Raw genomic sequence first — 17799 nt, 5'->3', positions numbered from 1 at the left:
GTACAGGAATGTCATGCATTGTGGCTACAAATGAACAGGAATGTCGTGCAGTGTATCTTCAAATGTACAGGAATGTTGTGCATTGTGTTTTCAAATGTACAGGAATGTTGTGCATTGTGTTTTCAAATGTACAGGAATGTCGTGCATTGTATCTTCAAATGTACAGGAATGTCATGCATTGTGTCTTCAAATGTACAGGAATGTTGTGCATTGTGTTTTCAAATGTACAGGAATGTTGTGCATTGTGTTTTCAAATGTACAGGAATGTCATGCATTGTGGCTTCAAATGAACAGGAATGTCATGCATTGTGTCTTCAAATGTACAGGAATGTCATGCATTGTGGCTTCAAATGAACAGGAATGTCGTGCAGTGTATCTTTAAATGTACAGGAATGTCATGCATTGTGTCTTCAAATGTACAGGAATGTCATGCATTGATTTTCAAATGTACAGGAATGTCATGCATTGTCTTCAAATGTACAGGAATGTCGTGCAGTGTATCTTCAAATGTACAGGAATGTCATGCATTGTGGCTTCAAATGAACAGGAATGTCGTGCAGTGTATCTTCAAATGTACAGGAATGTCATGCATTGTGTCTTCAAATGTACAGGAATGTCATGCATTGATTTTCAAATGTACAGGAATGTCATGCATTGTGTTTTCAAATGTACAGGAATGTCATGCATTGTCTTCAAATGTACAGGAATGTCGTGCAGTGTATCTTCAAATGTACCGGAATGTCATGCATTGATTTTCAAATATACAGGAATGTCATGCATTGTCTTCAAATGTACAGGAATGTCATACAGTGTATCTTCAAATGTACAGGAATGTCATGCATTGTGTCTTCAAATGTACAGGAATGTCATGCATTGATTTTCAAATATACAGGAATGTCATGCATTGTGTTTTCAAATGTACAGGAATGTCATGCATTGTGTTTTCAAATGTACAGGAATGTCATGCATTGGGTCTTCAAATGTGCAGGAATGTCATGCATTGATTTTCAAATATACAGGAATGTCATGCATTGTGTTTTCAAATATACAGGAATGTCATGCATTGTGTTTTCACATGTACAGGAATGTTATGCATTGTGTCTTCAAATGTGCAGGAATGTCATGCAGTGTGTCTTGAAATGTACAGGAATGTCATGCATTGTGGCTTCAAATGTACAGGAATGTCGTGCAGTGTATCTTCAAATGTACAGGAATGTTGTGCAATGTATCTTCAAATGTACAGGAATGTCATGCATTGTGGCTTCAAATATACAGGAATGTCATGCATTGTGTTTTCAAATGTACAGGAATGTCATGCATTGATTTTCAAATATACAGGAATGTTGTGCATTGTGTTTTCAAATGTACAGGAATGTCGTGCATTGTATCTTCAAATGTACAGGAATGTCATGCATTGTGTCTTCAAATGTACAGGAATGTTGTGCATTGTGTTTTCAAATGTACAGGAATGTTGTGCATTGTGTTTTCAAATGTACAGGAATGTCATGCATTGTGGCTTCAAATGAACAGGAATGTCATGCATTGTGTCTTCAAATGTACAGGAATGTCATGCATTGTGGCTTCAAATGAACAGGAATGTCGTGCAGTGTATCTTTAAATGTACAGGAATGTCATGCATTGTGTCTTCAAATGTACAGGAATGTCATGCATTGATTTTCAAATGTACAGGAATGTCATGCATTGTCTTCAAATGTACAGGAATGTCGTGCAGTGTATCTTCAAATGTACAGGAATGTCATGCATTGTGGCTTCAAATGAACAGGAATGTCGTGCAGTGTATCTTCAAATGTACAGGAATGTCATGCATTGTGTCTTCAAATGTACAGGAATGTCATGCATTGATTTTCAAATGTACAGGAATGTCATGCATTGTGTTTTCAAATGTACAGGAATGTCATGCATTGTCTTCAAATGTACAGGAATGTCGTGCAGTGTATCTTCAAATGTACAGGAATGTTGTGCAATGTATCTTCAAATGTACCGGAATGTCATGCATTGATTTTCAAATATACAGGAATGTCATGCATTGTCTTCAAATGTACAGGAATGTCATACAGTGTATCTTCAAATGTACAGGAATGTCATGCATTGTGTCTTCAAATGTACAGGAATGTCATGCATTGATTTTCAAATATACAGGAATGTCATGCATTGTGTTTTCAAATGTACAGGAATGTCATGCATTGTGTTTTCAAATGTACAGGAATGTCATGCATTGGGTCTTCAAATGTGCAGGAATGTCATGCATTGATTTTCAAATATACAGGAATGTCATGCATTGTGTTTTCAAATATACAGGAATGTCATGCATTGTGTTTTCACATGTACAGGAATGTTATGCATTGTGTCTTCAAATGTGCAGGAATGTCATGCAGTGTGTCTTGAAATGTACAGGAATGTCATGCATTGTGGCTTCAAATGTACAGGAATGTCGTGCAGTGTATCTTCAAATGTACAGGAATGTTGTGCAATGTATCTTCAAATGTACAGGAATGTCATGCATTGTGGCTTCAAATATACAGGAATGTCATGCATTGTGTTTTCAAATGTACAGGAATGTCATGCATTGATTTTCAAATATACAGGAATGTCATGCATTGTCTTCAAATGTACAGGAATGTCATGCAGTGTATCTTCAAATGTACAGGAATGTCATTCAGTATATCTTCAAATGTACAGGAATGTCATGCATTGTGTCTTCAAATGTACAGGAATGTCATGCATTGATTTTCAAATATACAAGAATGTCATGTAGTGTATCCTCAAATGTACAGGAATGTCATTCAGTATATCTTCAAATGTACAGAAATGTCATGCATTGTGGCTTCAAATATACAGGAATGTCATGCATTGTGTTTTCAAATGTACAGGAATGTCATGCACTGTGTTTTCAAATGTACAGGAATGTCATGCATTGTGTTTTCAAATGTACGGGGATGTCATGCATCGTGTCTTCAAATGTACATGAATGTTATGCATTGTGTCTTCAAATGTACAGGAATGTCATCCATTGTGTTGTCAAATGTACAGGAATGTCATCCATTGTGTTGTCAAATGTACAACAATGTCATGCATTGTCTTCAAATGTACAGGAATGTCATGCATTGATTTTCAAATATACAGGAATGTCATGCATTGTGTTTTCAAATGTACAAGAATGTCATGCATTGTCTTCAGATGTACAGGAATGTTGTGCAATGTATCTTCAAATGTGCACAAATGTCATGCAGTGTGTCTTGAAATGTACAGGAATGTCATGCATTGTGTTTTCAAATGTACAGGAATGTCATGCATTGTATTTTCAAATGTACAGGAATGTCATCCATTGTGTTGTCAAATGTACAAGAATGTCATGCATTGTCTTCAAATGTACAGGAATGTCATGCATTGATTTTCAAATATACAGGAATGTCATGCATTGTGTTTTCAAATGTACAAGAATGTCATGCATTGTTTTCAAATGTACAGGAATGTTGTGCAATGTATCTTCAAATGTACAGGAATGTCTTGCATTGTGTTTTCAAATGTACAGGAATGTCATGCATTGTATCTTCAAATGTACAGGAATGTCATGCATTGTGTCTTCAAATGTTCATGAATGTCATGCAGTGTGTCTTCAAATGTACAGGAATGTCTTGCATTGTATCTTCAAATGTACAGGAATGTCATGCAGTGTGTCTTCAAATGTACATGAATGTCATGCAGTGTGTCTTCAAATGTACAGGAATGTCTTGCATTGTGTCTTCAAACGTACAGGAATGTCTTGCATTGTGTCTTCAAATGTACAAGAATGTCTTGCATTGTGTCTTCAAATGTACAGGAATGTCTTGCATTGTGTCTTCAAATGTACAGGAATGTCATGCAGTGTGTCTTGAAATGTACAGAAATGTCATGCATTGTTTTCAAATGTACAGGAATGTTGTGCAATGTATCTTCAAATGTACAGGAATGTCATGCATTGTGTCTTCAAATGTACAGGAATGTCTTGCATTGTGTCTTCAAATGTACAGGAATGTCGTGCAGTGTATCTTCAAATGTACAGGAATGTTGTGCAATGTATCTTCAAATGTACAGGAATGTCATGCATTGTGGCTTCAAATATACAGGAATGTCATGCATTGTGTTTTCAAATGTACAGGAATGTCATGCATTGATTTTCAAATATACAGGAATGTCATGCATTGTCTTCAAATGTACAGGAATGTCATGCAGTGTATCTTCAAATGTACAGGAATGTCATTCAGTATATCTTCAAATGTACAGGAATGTCATGCATTGTGTCTTCAAATGTACAGGAATGTCATGCATTGATTTTCAAATATACAAGAATGTCATGTAGTGTATCCTCAAATGTACAGGAATGTCATTCAGTATATCTTCAAATGTACAGAAATGTCATGCATTGTGGCTTCAAATATACAGGAATGTCATGCATTGTGTTTTCAAATGTACAGGAATGTCATGCACTGTGTTTTCAAATGTACAGGAATGTCATGCATTGTGTTTTCAAATGTACGGGGATGTCATGCATCGTGTCTTCAAATGTACATGAATGTTATGCATTGTGTCTTCAAATGTACAGGAATGTCATCCATTGTGTTGTCAAATGTACAGGAATGTCATCCATTGTGTTGTCAAATGTACAACAATGTCATGCATTGTCTTCAAATGTACAGGAATGTCATGCATTGATTTTCAAATATACAGGAATGTCATGCATTGTGTTTTCAAATGTACAAGAATGTCATGCATTGTCTTCAGATGTACAGGAATGTTGTGCAATGTATCTTCAAATGTGCACAAATGTCATGCAGTGTGTCTTGAAATGTACAGGAATGTCATGCATTGTGTTTTCAAATGTACAGGAATGTCATGCATTGTATTTTCAAATGTACAGGAATGTCATCCATTGTGTTGTCAAATGTACAAGAATGTCATGCATTGTCTTCAAATGTACAGGAATGTCATGCATTGATTTTCAAATAGACAGGAATGTCATGCATTGTGTTTTCAAATGTACAAGAATGTCATGCATTGTTTTCAAATGTACAGGAATGTTGTGCAATGTATCTTCAAATGTACAGGAATGTCTTGCATTGTGTTTTCAAATGTACAGGAATGTCATGCATTGTATCTTCAAATGTACAGGAATGTCATGCATTGTGTCTTCAAATGTTCATGAATGTCATGCAGTGTGTCTTCAAATGTACAGGAATGTCTTGCATTGTATCTTCAAATGTACAGGAATGTCATGCAGTGTGTCTTCAAATGTACATGAATGTCATGCAGTGTGTCTTCAAATGTACAGGAATGTCTTGCATTGTGTCTTCTAACGTACAGGAATGTCTTGCATTGTGTCTTCAAATGTACAAGAATGTCTTGCATTGTGTCTTCAAATGTACAGGAATGTCTTGCATTGTGTCTTCAAATGTACAGGAATGTCATGCAGTGTGTCTTGAAATGTACAGAAATGTCATGCATTGTTTTCAAATGTACAGGAATGTTGTGCAATGTATCTTCAAATGTACAGGAATGTCATGCATTGTGTCTTCAAATGTACAGGAATGTCTTGCATTGTGTCTTCAAATGTACAGGAATGTCGTGCAGCGTGTCTTGAAATGTACAGAAATGTCCTGCATTGTGGCTTCAAATGTACAGGAATGTCGTGCAATGTGTCCTAATAGTTCCTCCAATGTCCAATGTATTTTACATGCGTTGTATGCATGGATCAATATCGAACATGACACATTACGACAACCTTCACTATAAACACAGTTCAATGAAGTTGAACACTGAACCTTCACAGCATTACACTGTTAAATGCATATTGTATGGCAGATACAAGATTGCAAACTTGTTGATAGCAGATTGGCGATGAAATTGATGTTTTTAACAACGTTCGTGTGCATGTATCATAAAATGAAAAAACGTCTTTATACAAAATGTAATGAAATTGGATCTAGTTATACAAGAATGAGAGTTATATTGTACACCTTGTCGCTAAATTGATTTGTGTTGAACATTGAATTAATGGTATTGCAAAATCAAAACAGTCATAACAATCGTATTCTCTAGAACATATCTAACAATTGTATTCTCTAGAGAATGTCTAACCGAAGATAAAAACGCTAGGATGTTTTCGCTGACAATTACTCCCTAAGCTTACCCGTGGTAATGTTAATTTTCAGTGGGTTAACCTCATTCTGAGACACCACGTGACATCTAAGATAATATCTTCCCGGAAAGATTGAAGTGATAAATGTAAATACGTTTCTTACTCAATCGACAAGAATCTTCTTCAAATAACGGGCGTAAATACATTAGGATAGCAATCTCACAGGAAGTAATGGAACTATGTGATTAATGTCTCACTTGTTATCAGACGTACGATCTTGATTGGTCGTGTTGTTGATGTCACTCATCTCCCATAGCAACAACATCGTCATTGGATAAACACATTACAGCTTTCTCTGTAGAATAGTTGATCCCATGATGCAATATGAAATGAATATTTGAGTCATTGTTTATACTATCGTTTATTTTTATTGCCAGTAATTCTTGCTGATGTTTTGTCAGCATAGTTTTGAACATTTTGGACGTTTTTTTTTGAAGTTTATGCAAATTAATTATTTCAATTATGTGAACAAATATTAATACGACTTATGCAAGTATCTGAGCATCCGGACCTATATATGCTATATGAAACCATGTATTTTCTAAGTCTGGTTGGTTTTTGCTGTTTTCTGTCTTCAAGTGAGTACATTTTACTTTATTTTACATTTTTCTCGTTCTTAGTGCCGTTTGGGATGTGGGACTTCTATATATTACCCCCCGCAAATATTTAACTGTAGTAAAAACAGACGTTTACTGGTACATGTATTTAATGGTCATGCATGCGAATGTTATTAAGCGCTAAATTGTACTGAAATGTATTGTTAAATATCGGGATATGATGTCAACGTTTCCATTGGCTGCAGGTGCGTGGTTTTAAGCAATATTCACTCGTCAGTTGTTACTAATAGTTACTAATAAGCACGGTTAACATAAGCTGTAAAGCACACTTCTTTGACTTGAACGTTTTTCTGTTCTTCATATGGGGGAGTTAATGGCATGCAGCGGAAGTAAAACAAAATCAATTCTCAATCAAAACGATTATAAAAGTACACTGCCCAGACGTAATCAATCTCATTTTAATCGAAGTAAGATTCATATAAACACACACAGAAACACAGACTATTGATTGTAAGTTTATGACCCGTAATGGAGAATGAGATTATTATGTTTACTGTTTAATAGGTTCTACTGCGTTCTCGGTTGAGTTTATATTGCACACTAGTTCTGAGTCGCAGCTTATTGACAAATCAAACCCCGATACTCTGACGTCATCTAACTTCAATGAATCTTATCTCAGTAAGTTCATTATCCATGGGTGGATGGAAAGCTACAATACCACGTGGGTTCAGGATATGAAGAATGAACTATTGCATCACGTGAGTCATTGTCATTGTCTGGCACCAACACGATTTTTTTATTACACAGCATATACTAATATTATATATCTGTCGAAATATTCATCCTTCGTATTATAATGTATATTTCACCTTTTTTGTTTAACAGGGAAACTATAATATCGTTTTGGTTGATTGGGAGGAAGGCGCTAATAATCCGCGCTACAAACTTAGTGCCGATAATACTGATAGGACCGGCGCAGAAATTTACCATTTTATCAAATTTATTCAGAATGTCTATGTTGGTTACTCGGAAAGTCGTGTCCATCTCATTGGTTTCAGTCTGGGTGCGCAAGTGTCTGGCGCAACTGGTATGCGCATGCCCACTATAGCCAGAATTACAGGTAAATACGGCACATTCATGCATATATTAACTCTGTTATCGAATACGTTTGTAATTCCGTGTGTTACAATTCGGTTTTATGAAACAACTTTGGTCAAGTTTATCCGTTTTAAAAAAAATATGCTTCAATACATTTCAAAATGTCTCATGACGCCATTGTGTCAAATATAAAGGTTCACAACACATAGACAAGTAGAAAAATCACCGATTGCGAAAAAATTACTAATTCTTTGTTCAGACTCCAGAAAATTACTTGCTAACCCTAAGACAGCTTTTTCAAGCATGTTGCAATCATCGGTTTTATGTGGGTCACCGAATTGTTGTATTTTTGGTTACTGATTCAGTAAAATTTGTATATTTTGGGTTGTCCGGCGTTTTGTACAGTTACAATCGTTTTGAAAGTTACACACTCCTCAGAGGTATGACGTCATTATTAGCTCGTACTATTTCCTCATTCCAGGACTTGATCCCGCTGGTCCAGGTTTTGATAACCATGGTGACAGTCGAAAATTAGATTCCAGCGACGCACAGTTTGTAGATATTATTCACGTTGATGGTGATGTCACTGGAGGTGTTGGATGCTGGTATCCGGTAAATATCACTTTCCCTATATATGTGCAGATTATAATTACGATCTAAATTCATTTACAAATATTCAGTATGATAAATCGGTAAATTATTATAAACTCGGTCAATGTAATACGTTGGGAATCCAACGGCAATGTCACCGCTATACCAGGTACACTACCATGTAGTACCACTACCCGTATTCCAGGTGCTACAATATGGCAAGAGTCCACACTCGATACATTTCTAAAGTTGCATTTCCACTTTATATGATCCGTAGAATAATTTCACTGACCTTTGTAAACATCATAAGGGCTTCGGATTTTGCGCAGTTCGTTAGAAATTTTATCCAACAAAATCCTGCATTCGAATATAGAAGTACACGTACTAAATTAGGTTACAGTGACCTTGAATGATTACAACTATGAACTTTATGTTTGATTTGATGACCCAACTTTTCACCCTTCAGTGCAGGTTAGCTTCATTGCTCAAATATTTTAGGATGTGTTACCATGCCAACTGTTTGTTGCCAGTCATGGTGATGACAATATTTAGTGACAGATGTTCTGCATATAATACAAAGTGTGAATGCAACCTTACATCCAGTCTGAATTTCGACCCAGCTAAATTACTAGTGCTTTAGGGCGAACATTTGTTCTCATTCAGATAAAACCTGCTTAAAATGTGTCACTTGTAGGAGATACTATTAAAGTATTCAGACCAACACATATATAATATAAAATGACAATTATAGTAAATGTCTGCAATTGAATTTGAAGAGTCTGAAATTAGCAGTACACGTTCAAAATTGATATAAAGAGTATTTCAAATTAATAACTCATAACTTATATTTGATTCGAAGCTGATCAAACTAACATTATTGACAGAACTTATTGTATGATTTTACCAGAAAGTTTATTTACATAATCTGGAAAGAAATTATGAATTATGTGATCAATCAATTACAACGATGGAACACCTAACCTTAAATTAACCTAAAAAAGGAAATCTTGAAAATTTTCAAGCATGACTTCCCGACCCCCTTGTTAATGAATGTAGTTCTCGTAATATATAGAAATACTTTTGCAGAGTGGTCACGTGGATTTCTATCCCAATGGTGGACAATCTCAACCAGCTTGCAGGCTATTGGCTGATGACGGTGACGTTTCATTGATTGACCGTACGTATAACTATATTAACATATTTTTAGATGTTACGCTTCATGCAAAACTCAAAAACACCTATGTCAATGGATTCCAACGGATGATAACAGTACATTAGAAGAAAACAATCACAAAATATAAACTTCACAAACACAAATCTAGAACACGACATAATTATAATTGACAATTCTAGATGCTGTGAAAAATAAAGGATTTGAGCAACAAAAATGTAAAAAAAAATATCTTTCTGGATGTAAGCGCATAATATTATAATGCAATGAAAATAATTCTCAAAGTCTTCAACGAGTTACAAATACAAACAATATTTAATAACTGGCCGTCAAAAATAAAATACTTAATAATCAAATAACTTAGTATGCGCTAAAATGTTTACACAAATCAGTAGGGTGATCAAGTTTTTTTACTACATGTATAAATAAAAAGTGTGTGTTTTTTTTTAAATTGGTGACGAAATTGTGGTGTTCGTACACGCGCGCCCACAGAGAATCAAGTTGCTGAATTTATTACAAATGAGGTTGTTACTAATTTATAGTAAAAACCTACCCACTTCTTTCCGACTGAAGCTAACCTAGTCAGCCTTCGACTAGATACTCATTGACAATTTTAAAGTGTGGTAATAAACAGTTACATTGTGTTGTCAACCAGAAAACCCCTGCCCGCCCGAAAACTGTCGGATTAATAATATTATTTGTGTTATACCACTACGTTCATTTACTTCATAGTATACTTGGGCTTTGAGTAGTTATATATATGGTAGACATTAATATTATTTGTAATATTTATCATTTTCTTCACTTTACTGTTTAGCAAGTAGCTGTGATCACGGCATGGCACCGCAGTACTTTATCGAATCCATCAACACGGACTGTGAGTTTGAAGCTTACCCATGCACCCATGGTAAAAAATGTTACTCGTGCGCAAGTGGGTGTAATCGCATGGGATTTCACGCTTTCCCACATACCACTGGTATATTCTACTTGGAAACCAATTCTGAGAAGCCATACTGTAATAAGCCAGTTGTATAGATAACACTTATCCTGGACTGCGCCGTCGGGGCATTGAGTTGGGTTACAGACATTGGAAATGGATTTTTAGCTATTGTGCGTACAACGTAAAATCTAATTTTGTGTACGAGACATATCCCAAATTTATATCCTGAATGAGTTTACTTGAACGCTTTTTATAGATAAAATGTTTTTCTATATGTTTGCTTGGAAAGAAGATTCCCAAGAAAATTAATCCAAGACAGGTATTCACAGCCTAAATTGACAATTCGTATAACACACAAGGCCAAAATATGTTACGTGCCCAAGTTTGAGCTCCATGTCGCACCGCACCTACCACCTACCATGTAACCTGCTATCTCCGGCCATGTGACATAACTAGCATTTCATGTTAAACTTTAAATAAAATATTTAGAATTTAAAAGATTGTTAGGGGTATGGATAATATATATACCGTATGTACGTATAGTAAAAATTACGATTTGGGTAAAACTATAGAAATATTTTACATGTTCCTAAAATGTTCGATATAATGGTAATTTGACCACAAAATTATTGTTACTACATGTTATAATCGTATTATTGGATGATAAAACCCTGTTATGTATTAAAAAGATCAAGTACACTGTTGACTTGTTGCATTATTTTGAGAAAAAGAAATATGACCCTTCTGAACTTCACCTGTTTCCCAATTAGACCGGGAGATTTCTGCATATGCAGTAAATCGCACAATTGGGAAATTGCAAAAGCAACCAGGACTAGATTGCATGAGAGATGAAATATTTGAATGAGTGGCCGCGTCGACATTTTCCAGAGGTATCATATCATATATTCCATGTTGGTTGTTTTGGAATGAACGAAATAATCATTGTGACTGAATGGTATACCAAGCATGATATTTTCATTCTGTTAACATTAACAAAACAAATGTAGAGTTGTTGTATTTTATACGTGTTCTATGTGGACTTTGAAAAGCCTTTGACCACAGTCCCTCTATCCCCATCGTGGTTCGTAACCAGTCTTGTGATTTGTTCTTCTTCAAATGCTGAACAGGCCACGTCTCCAACTGTGCCGTGCGTTCGGGCAAACCGTTAATTATTCGTAAATGGAGTCAATTTGTGTAGTTTTCTTGATTTATTCTGCTGATATAGGTAAAATATATAATAATCTTCAACCTGGTATTTTTTATTGATTTTATATTTCATTCTTTTCGTCTGTTTTTTCCAGTTTAAAAAACTTACTAAAATATGAGCTGACTGGAGCCTTCATCCCTTGTCTATTTCGTACACTAGATACCAGCCGATACCCCCCCCCCCCGCTCATAGGGAGTGCGTGCAATTGATCATAGTTCTTGGGCTCCCTGTGGTTTGATTTGAAGCTGATCAAATTGAAATTATTTTCATAACTTATTGTATGATTTTACCAACAAGTTTATTTATCGCGTTGCTCTTAATCGGCTAAATAAAAGACCAGTGTAGTCTATAAAACTGATTTGAAATGTTCACATTTTATCTCGCATTGCTACTAGTAACTTCTTCGCATAGTGTTTTATTGCACGTGCCAATAGCCAAGTTAACGACAGCTTCGGATTCGATCACCACATCAGATTCCATTTCCATTTTAAGGTAGAAACCTATATACTCACAATTTTTGAGAAAGTTGGTCATACATCACCTGACAATAAACAACATTTGTTTATTTTGTAAAATTGTGAAGCTATTGTCCCATGGCAGCAGGAGATATCATTATTTGTGTGTGACGTATTTTGAGAAACTTGTCCTAATAATTTTCAAAAATCTCTATTTTAGAACAATTCCATAGAACACAATATTAAAGCAAAATTTTGTTGACACTTTTTAAAACTGAGATTTTTTAAATAATGCAGGACAACAGAAAGTACCCCATCATTCACAGCATATTATTTTTGCAGTCACAAGCTTACAATTTGAGATATGGCATAATATCTCTGCCATATAAATCTATGGTAGGCGTGTTATGATACTGACAAAATGGTCACTATCCACTATACAACCATTATTCCCTCGAAAATTAGGCTGGTAACCTTACTTTGCCTGGGAGTACAATTTATTGCATAATCAATACATCCTGGGTATTTATGAGTACTATCTTTAAGCTTGTCTCTTTCTGCCTCCTCCCTGGCACATTGTTGTTTTGCATGGTACATAGATAAGATAGCAATAATCAAACTAACCACGGTAATGGGTTTCTTCGTCAGTTGTTATCATTGTTGTATCCCGATCATGGGTCCAGATATGCCGTACTTATTTTATTGATCGACATTAGTAAGAATAACGCTTTGTGTGTTGAACGATCGTTTGTTAGCTATTCGATGGTTCTTGCTTTCCCTGTTATCACGCAATAGTCAAATATTATTCTCTAAGTATCATGGTTGTACAAATAAATCACCTGTCCTGATGCATATGTGCAAACCCCAAGCTTGTAAATAATAGTACGCATATGTTTAATGATCAAATTAAAGCGGGAGGGTCGTCGCCTGCGCACGCGCGGGAATTGAGTCCCAAGCGACGATAACAACACACACAATAAAATCGCGAATGCTCATGGGTAGACGCTTGTTTGTAAACAATGACTTGGCTGATCCCCGCCTCTACGCGCAAGCCCAGCCGGGTCACGTGATCTGACGCACAGTTCAGCGAAAACAATGACACGCTATGGCCATCTGACGCATGCGCAGGTGACGACTCCCCGGCGGCGTAGGTTACCACCCAGCCGGTGCAGTGTCCTGAGCGTCGTGTGTTGCTTTACCTTACAGATAAGGCCACTGTGGTTAGTAGTAGGTTAGTTAGTTAGTGCGCGATGTAGTAAAACATACAGTGGCGTATGTTATAGAACATAACAAGCTCAAAAACTATGAGTTTGTAATTCACGTAAATACATAAAATTGAAATACTGCCATAGTTGTGGAAAGAGGAAATATGATAAAAATATTAGGCTATTCTGACAAGTGGTGTTTGTATCTCATAAACAACCAGATGTATTTTTACTTGGCATATTCATCGCAGTATGTTATTGTTATTATCTGTATCGTTGTATATGTATCTTCTCAATGTATTTAGACTGACGAAAGACTCTTTGTTCTAATGTTTTTTTGTGATTTATTTATAATCAAATGCGTTTTCGAATTGGTAAAGGCATTTCAAGCGAAGGCCAGATCCTTGCTTGGAATGTACTCGGCATTTCGCAATCGCATTACGGCATTTTAAAAAGTTTTTAAAAAAGTAGGCCAGGGAACTATACAAATTATAATTGTATTTGAACAATACAATTATCAATTGTAGCAAATAATGAGATAGGAGTATGTATCCCCATTTTCAAGGTATAATGTCCCAGCTTGCCTCACTGCTTCCTGTTATTATTGCTTACTCTTCGTAAAGAGAAAGGTAAAGAGAGGAATGATCGGATAATAATATCTTTATTACATCTTTAGCCGAAATACAATTTTTTCAAATGATTAATAGCAATATGTATATAAATGAATAGAACAGATAGAAGAGAATGATCATTTTAAAAACGAAATAATTAATGAAATCACACAATAGCTTAATTGTATTTTATCAACACGTTTCTTCAAATACATGAATTACTGAAGATTAGTGATGGGTTTCTTTGCAAATATTGGAAAGGTCCTCCGATTGGTGGATTTGATGTTTTGGACATACTATATTTCAGGCAATGATCAGTGATACGAAACCGTGCGAACGAACGATGGTAAATCCCCTTCTACAAATAGCATATGACAGTCTCTTACTGTGTTATTATACAGTTTGCAGGCAGCGCATATTATTTCTTGTCACCACAGCATCGTCGCCATGCCAGCTTGGACATCTTCAATTAATCAGTTTAACTCAGCATTATTCAAGATCGCAGACCACTTTGGCGAAGATGAAATCACCAAGATTAAACATCTCCTCGATGATAAACTTCCGAAATCGTCAGAGAAATGTACGGATGCTTTTGAAATACTGAAGTGTTTAGTAAGACACGGACATATCTCTGAAGATAACCCAAGTTTGCTGTTGGAATTATGTAAACACCTCAATCGTCCTCCATTAGAGGTTATAATCCGCGAAAAATTTAGTAAGTTGTCAAAATTGGGCAACAAGAAGCACCCATGCATTAAAAACAACAACAACAACAACAACAACAACAACGACACGGATAAGACAGATATTTGATTTTGTTTCACTATCCTAAGTAACTATTATTTGTTCACCAGTGAGTTATCACATAATGTTGTGGGATTGTGCTGTACTTTCAAATGAAATAATTACTTCCTTGTTAAAATACTGAACAATATTGAAGGGAATGCCCTTGTTGGACTGAGAGTATGGCTTATTTCTGGATTTAGATTTACAACACAAAACTGAAAATATACGCCCTACTTTGGGAGTCTTTGCCAAATTGTATGTTTGTTTGTGGGCGTTTTCAACACGGATGTTTGAATCCCTTACTTAGTCGTTTTAGTGAATATGTAGTAAAATGTGCTATCGTCACGCGAGTGACAATAGTGTTTCACAATCTGTTGCACAAATGACTCGATGTTCGTACTATGACACGAAATGGATGGGAGTATTTTATTAACTTGAACTGCAATTTATTAACAAACTAAACTTAAAGCAGTAAAATCTGGTTATGACAAAGTGTCGGTATCATATATATATTTATAAATTTAAAAGAATATTGTGCGTCCATACCTCTTTTAAAATTTTAAAGGGCAAAGATCTGTTCCCGATTCATATAGTGTTTGCAAAACATGCTTTTTAGCAAAAGGTGTTGTTTTTAGTTTTGATTAGTTTTTTTTTTGTTATAATACTTGTATTATCTCACAGTCACCTGGCGTACAAGTTATAAATGCAAATACCGTATTCAAGATGGCTGCCACATAAAGCAAATATCGGTAGATTTATCTCATTTATTTGATTATCACTTGTACGCTAAATGATTGTGCATTATTCATATACGATTTTTATTTTCTCTTTGCGTTTAGCATTTTATTTGATCTTATTATTATTGTTTTTTTATTTTGTTAAATTATTTTAATTTTATTTTATTTTCAAATTTGTCTTTTATTACATAAATACATACATGTACTAGGTGAGGTTCGAATCAAAGTCGAATATGATATCAAGGCTTTACGACGTTCACAGAAAATTGGTTCATGGGAAGAGGGCATGCACATCGTTGAACATGGTTTTGGATCAGAGCATAAAAATGCCCAGACATCTAAAACTGGATTCAAGGGAGATGTTCATCAAGCAAAGTACACTGGTATGGTAGAGCTTAATGAAGAAATGAAAAGTTACTCATCTGAAGGATACTATACATTAGTCACAGTCGCACCCTTGTTAGGCAGTCCAAACAAAGTACAAGGTATGTGTTTATGTACTTGCCAAGAAGTATTCCTATCATTTAAAACGTTATGTTATTCTTCCAACTTGACAGGGGTATAATAATATTCGCAGTTACCGTACTGTACTCGAGGCTTGCCGCACTCTGTAATGTACACAATGCGTCGCACTCCTGGTCGATATCTCCTGTTACCTTCATCATTAAGTCTGCTAAAACAATACAAACGTAGTGATTGTTTCTCCTTCAACAGTCTGATGTATAAATAATCATATAGGAACAGTGAATTGTTAAATAATAAAACAAAATTATTCAAATATAATTCACTTAAACAATGGAAATCATGATTTATCTTCTTAGTGTCATTCGAAAATTTGCCCAAATCAAACACTTGACAGGTTTAGACGAGGAAAGCTTTGAGAACTCACAACAAAAAGTTAAATCACGACTTTTAAATTGTAAATCATATCGTCATGTGAACTATCGAGTAGATACTTTTGTTTATCAGTTGCACCATATTCTGTAATATTTTAGGTTACTGTGTTTGTAAAAAATGTGGGGATGTGGTGAGAAAAATAGGTGGTAAGGCACGTGATGATAAAACGCAGTTAATATATGATCTGGGCAAGGAACGTGTGCTTATGAATACTAAAACAGGTTAGTGTCTACAAATATTTCCGAATTACGTGGATTTCTGGATGAGGTTGTCAAAGCAGGATTTGTGTCTATAATAATGGTTTGCTCATATGTCAACTATCTTTCTTTGCTTTAGCATACGAATATAAAGTGAAGAAAATACCAAAAGTTGATGCAAGTGATTTGGAGAAGGTAAATATTCATGTTGATTAGACCTATGTGAAATTATACATACGGTCTTCATTCTAAAAAATAGGAAATGTGATCTAAACAATGGCATTTGTTTTTGTGAATTACGCACTTCAAAATTATTTACTGTCATCATATTACTTGTTGCAGAAGCGTCCTAAAACTTGTTGGTATTCAGAATTTAAATGGAAGAGGTATCACTGTCCAAACTGTAAGGAGCCACTGGGATGGTAAGTAATAGAATAATTGTAATAATTAATAAAAGAATTTAATCTTACATTCGATATAATGTGTTCATATATTATGATATTTCACAGGAAATAATATTGTGATCACTTATTTTATTAATTTTCCATCAGGGAAGACACACCTTGCAATGGCATTTTGCAGATAAGAAGACCAGTTATCTAACAACCATGATCAGTAGTTGGAATGTTGGTTTACTTTACAAATATTTCCTGATCTTGCAAAACATTCATGTACTAGTCAGTGACTGATACACAATTGTGCTGTTTGTTATTTCAGCTGCCATTTCACGAATTCGATGACATCACCAGAAATCAAAACTACACGTTTTCACACTTTTATGGATTTGTAATTACATTTTGAGTCAAAACACCAAATATAAGACTCGTGTGTTTTTCGTCTGCAAGTAATAGTCTTTATTTACCTTAGATTCAGGCTAACTGCTATCACCTGGAATTATTACAATTGTTATAATGAATGGAATTCAATATCTAAAAGCAGCATATGTAACTATTTATTTTCCTTTAATTTGGTAATCTTACTTTGACCTGTATTTTAGTTTAAAATACATTTTTATAATTTTGTCTGTACCTCATCTTCTACAATAGTTTTGACATTCTCTCCATAGACAAAATTACCATGAAGTCAAATTAGTTGCTAGGTATGTCTATGATAATCAACAAGATTATGTTACGTTTATTTGGATTCAATGT

The 17799-nt window shown here is 35.1% G+C and overlaps 1 protein-coding gene and 1 long non-coding RNA gene across 2 annotated transcripts; both read left to right on the top strand.

Annotated features, from left to right (window-relative positions):
- The first annotated feature begins 6973 nt into the window (after window positions 1-6973).
- On the top strand, window positions 6974-11257 carry LOC102808746 (inactive pancreatic lipase-related protein 1-like). The gene is made up of 6 exons (XM_085497591.1): window positions 6974-6998; window positions 7318-7511; window positions 7639-7873; window positions 8333-8463; window positions 9529-9619; window positions 10431-11257. The coding sequence occupies exons 1-6, from the start codon at window positions 6974-6976 to the stop codon at window positions 10646-10648; spliced, it is 894 nt and encodes a 297-aa protein (XP_085353717.1). The 3' UTR covers window positions 10649-11257.
- Window positions 11258-16800: 5543 nt separating this feature from the next.
- LOC144344458 (uncharacterized) lies at window positions 16801-17309 on the top strand. The gene is made up of 3 exons (XR_014927412.1): window positions 16801-16843; window positions 16991-17070; window positions 17200-17309. It is a non-coding gene; the product is annotated as an uncharacterized LOC144344458 (long non-coding RNA).
- The last annotated feature ends 490 nt before the right edge of the window (window positions 17310-17799 follow it).

This window comes from Saccoglossus kowalevskii, chromosome 1 (genome assembly GCF_978046115.1).
Source record: "Saccoglossus kowalevskii chromosome 1, keSacKowa6.1, whole genome shotgun sequence".
Taxonomy (NCBI): Eukaryota; Metazoa; Hemichordata; class Enteropneusta; family Harrimaniidae; genus Saccoglossus; species Saccoglossus kowalevskii.
This window is presented reverse-complemented; position numbering and strand designations above follow the sequence as displayed.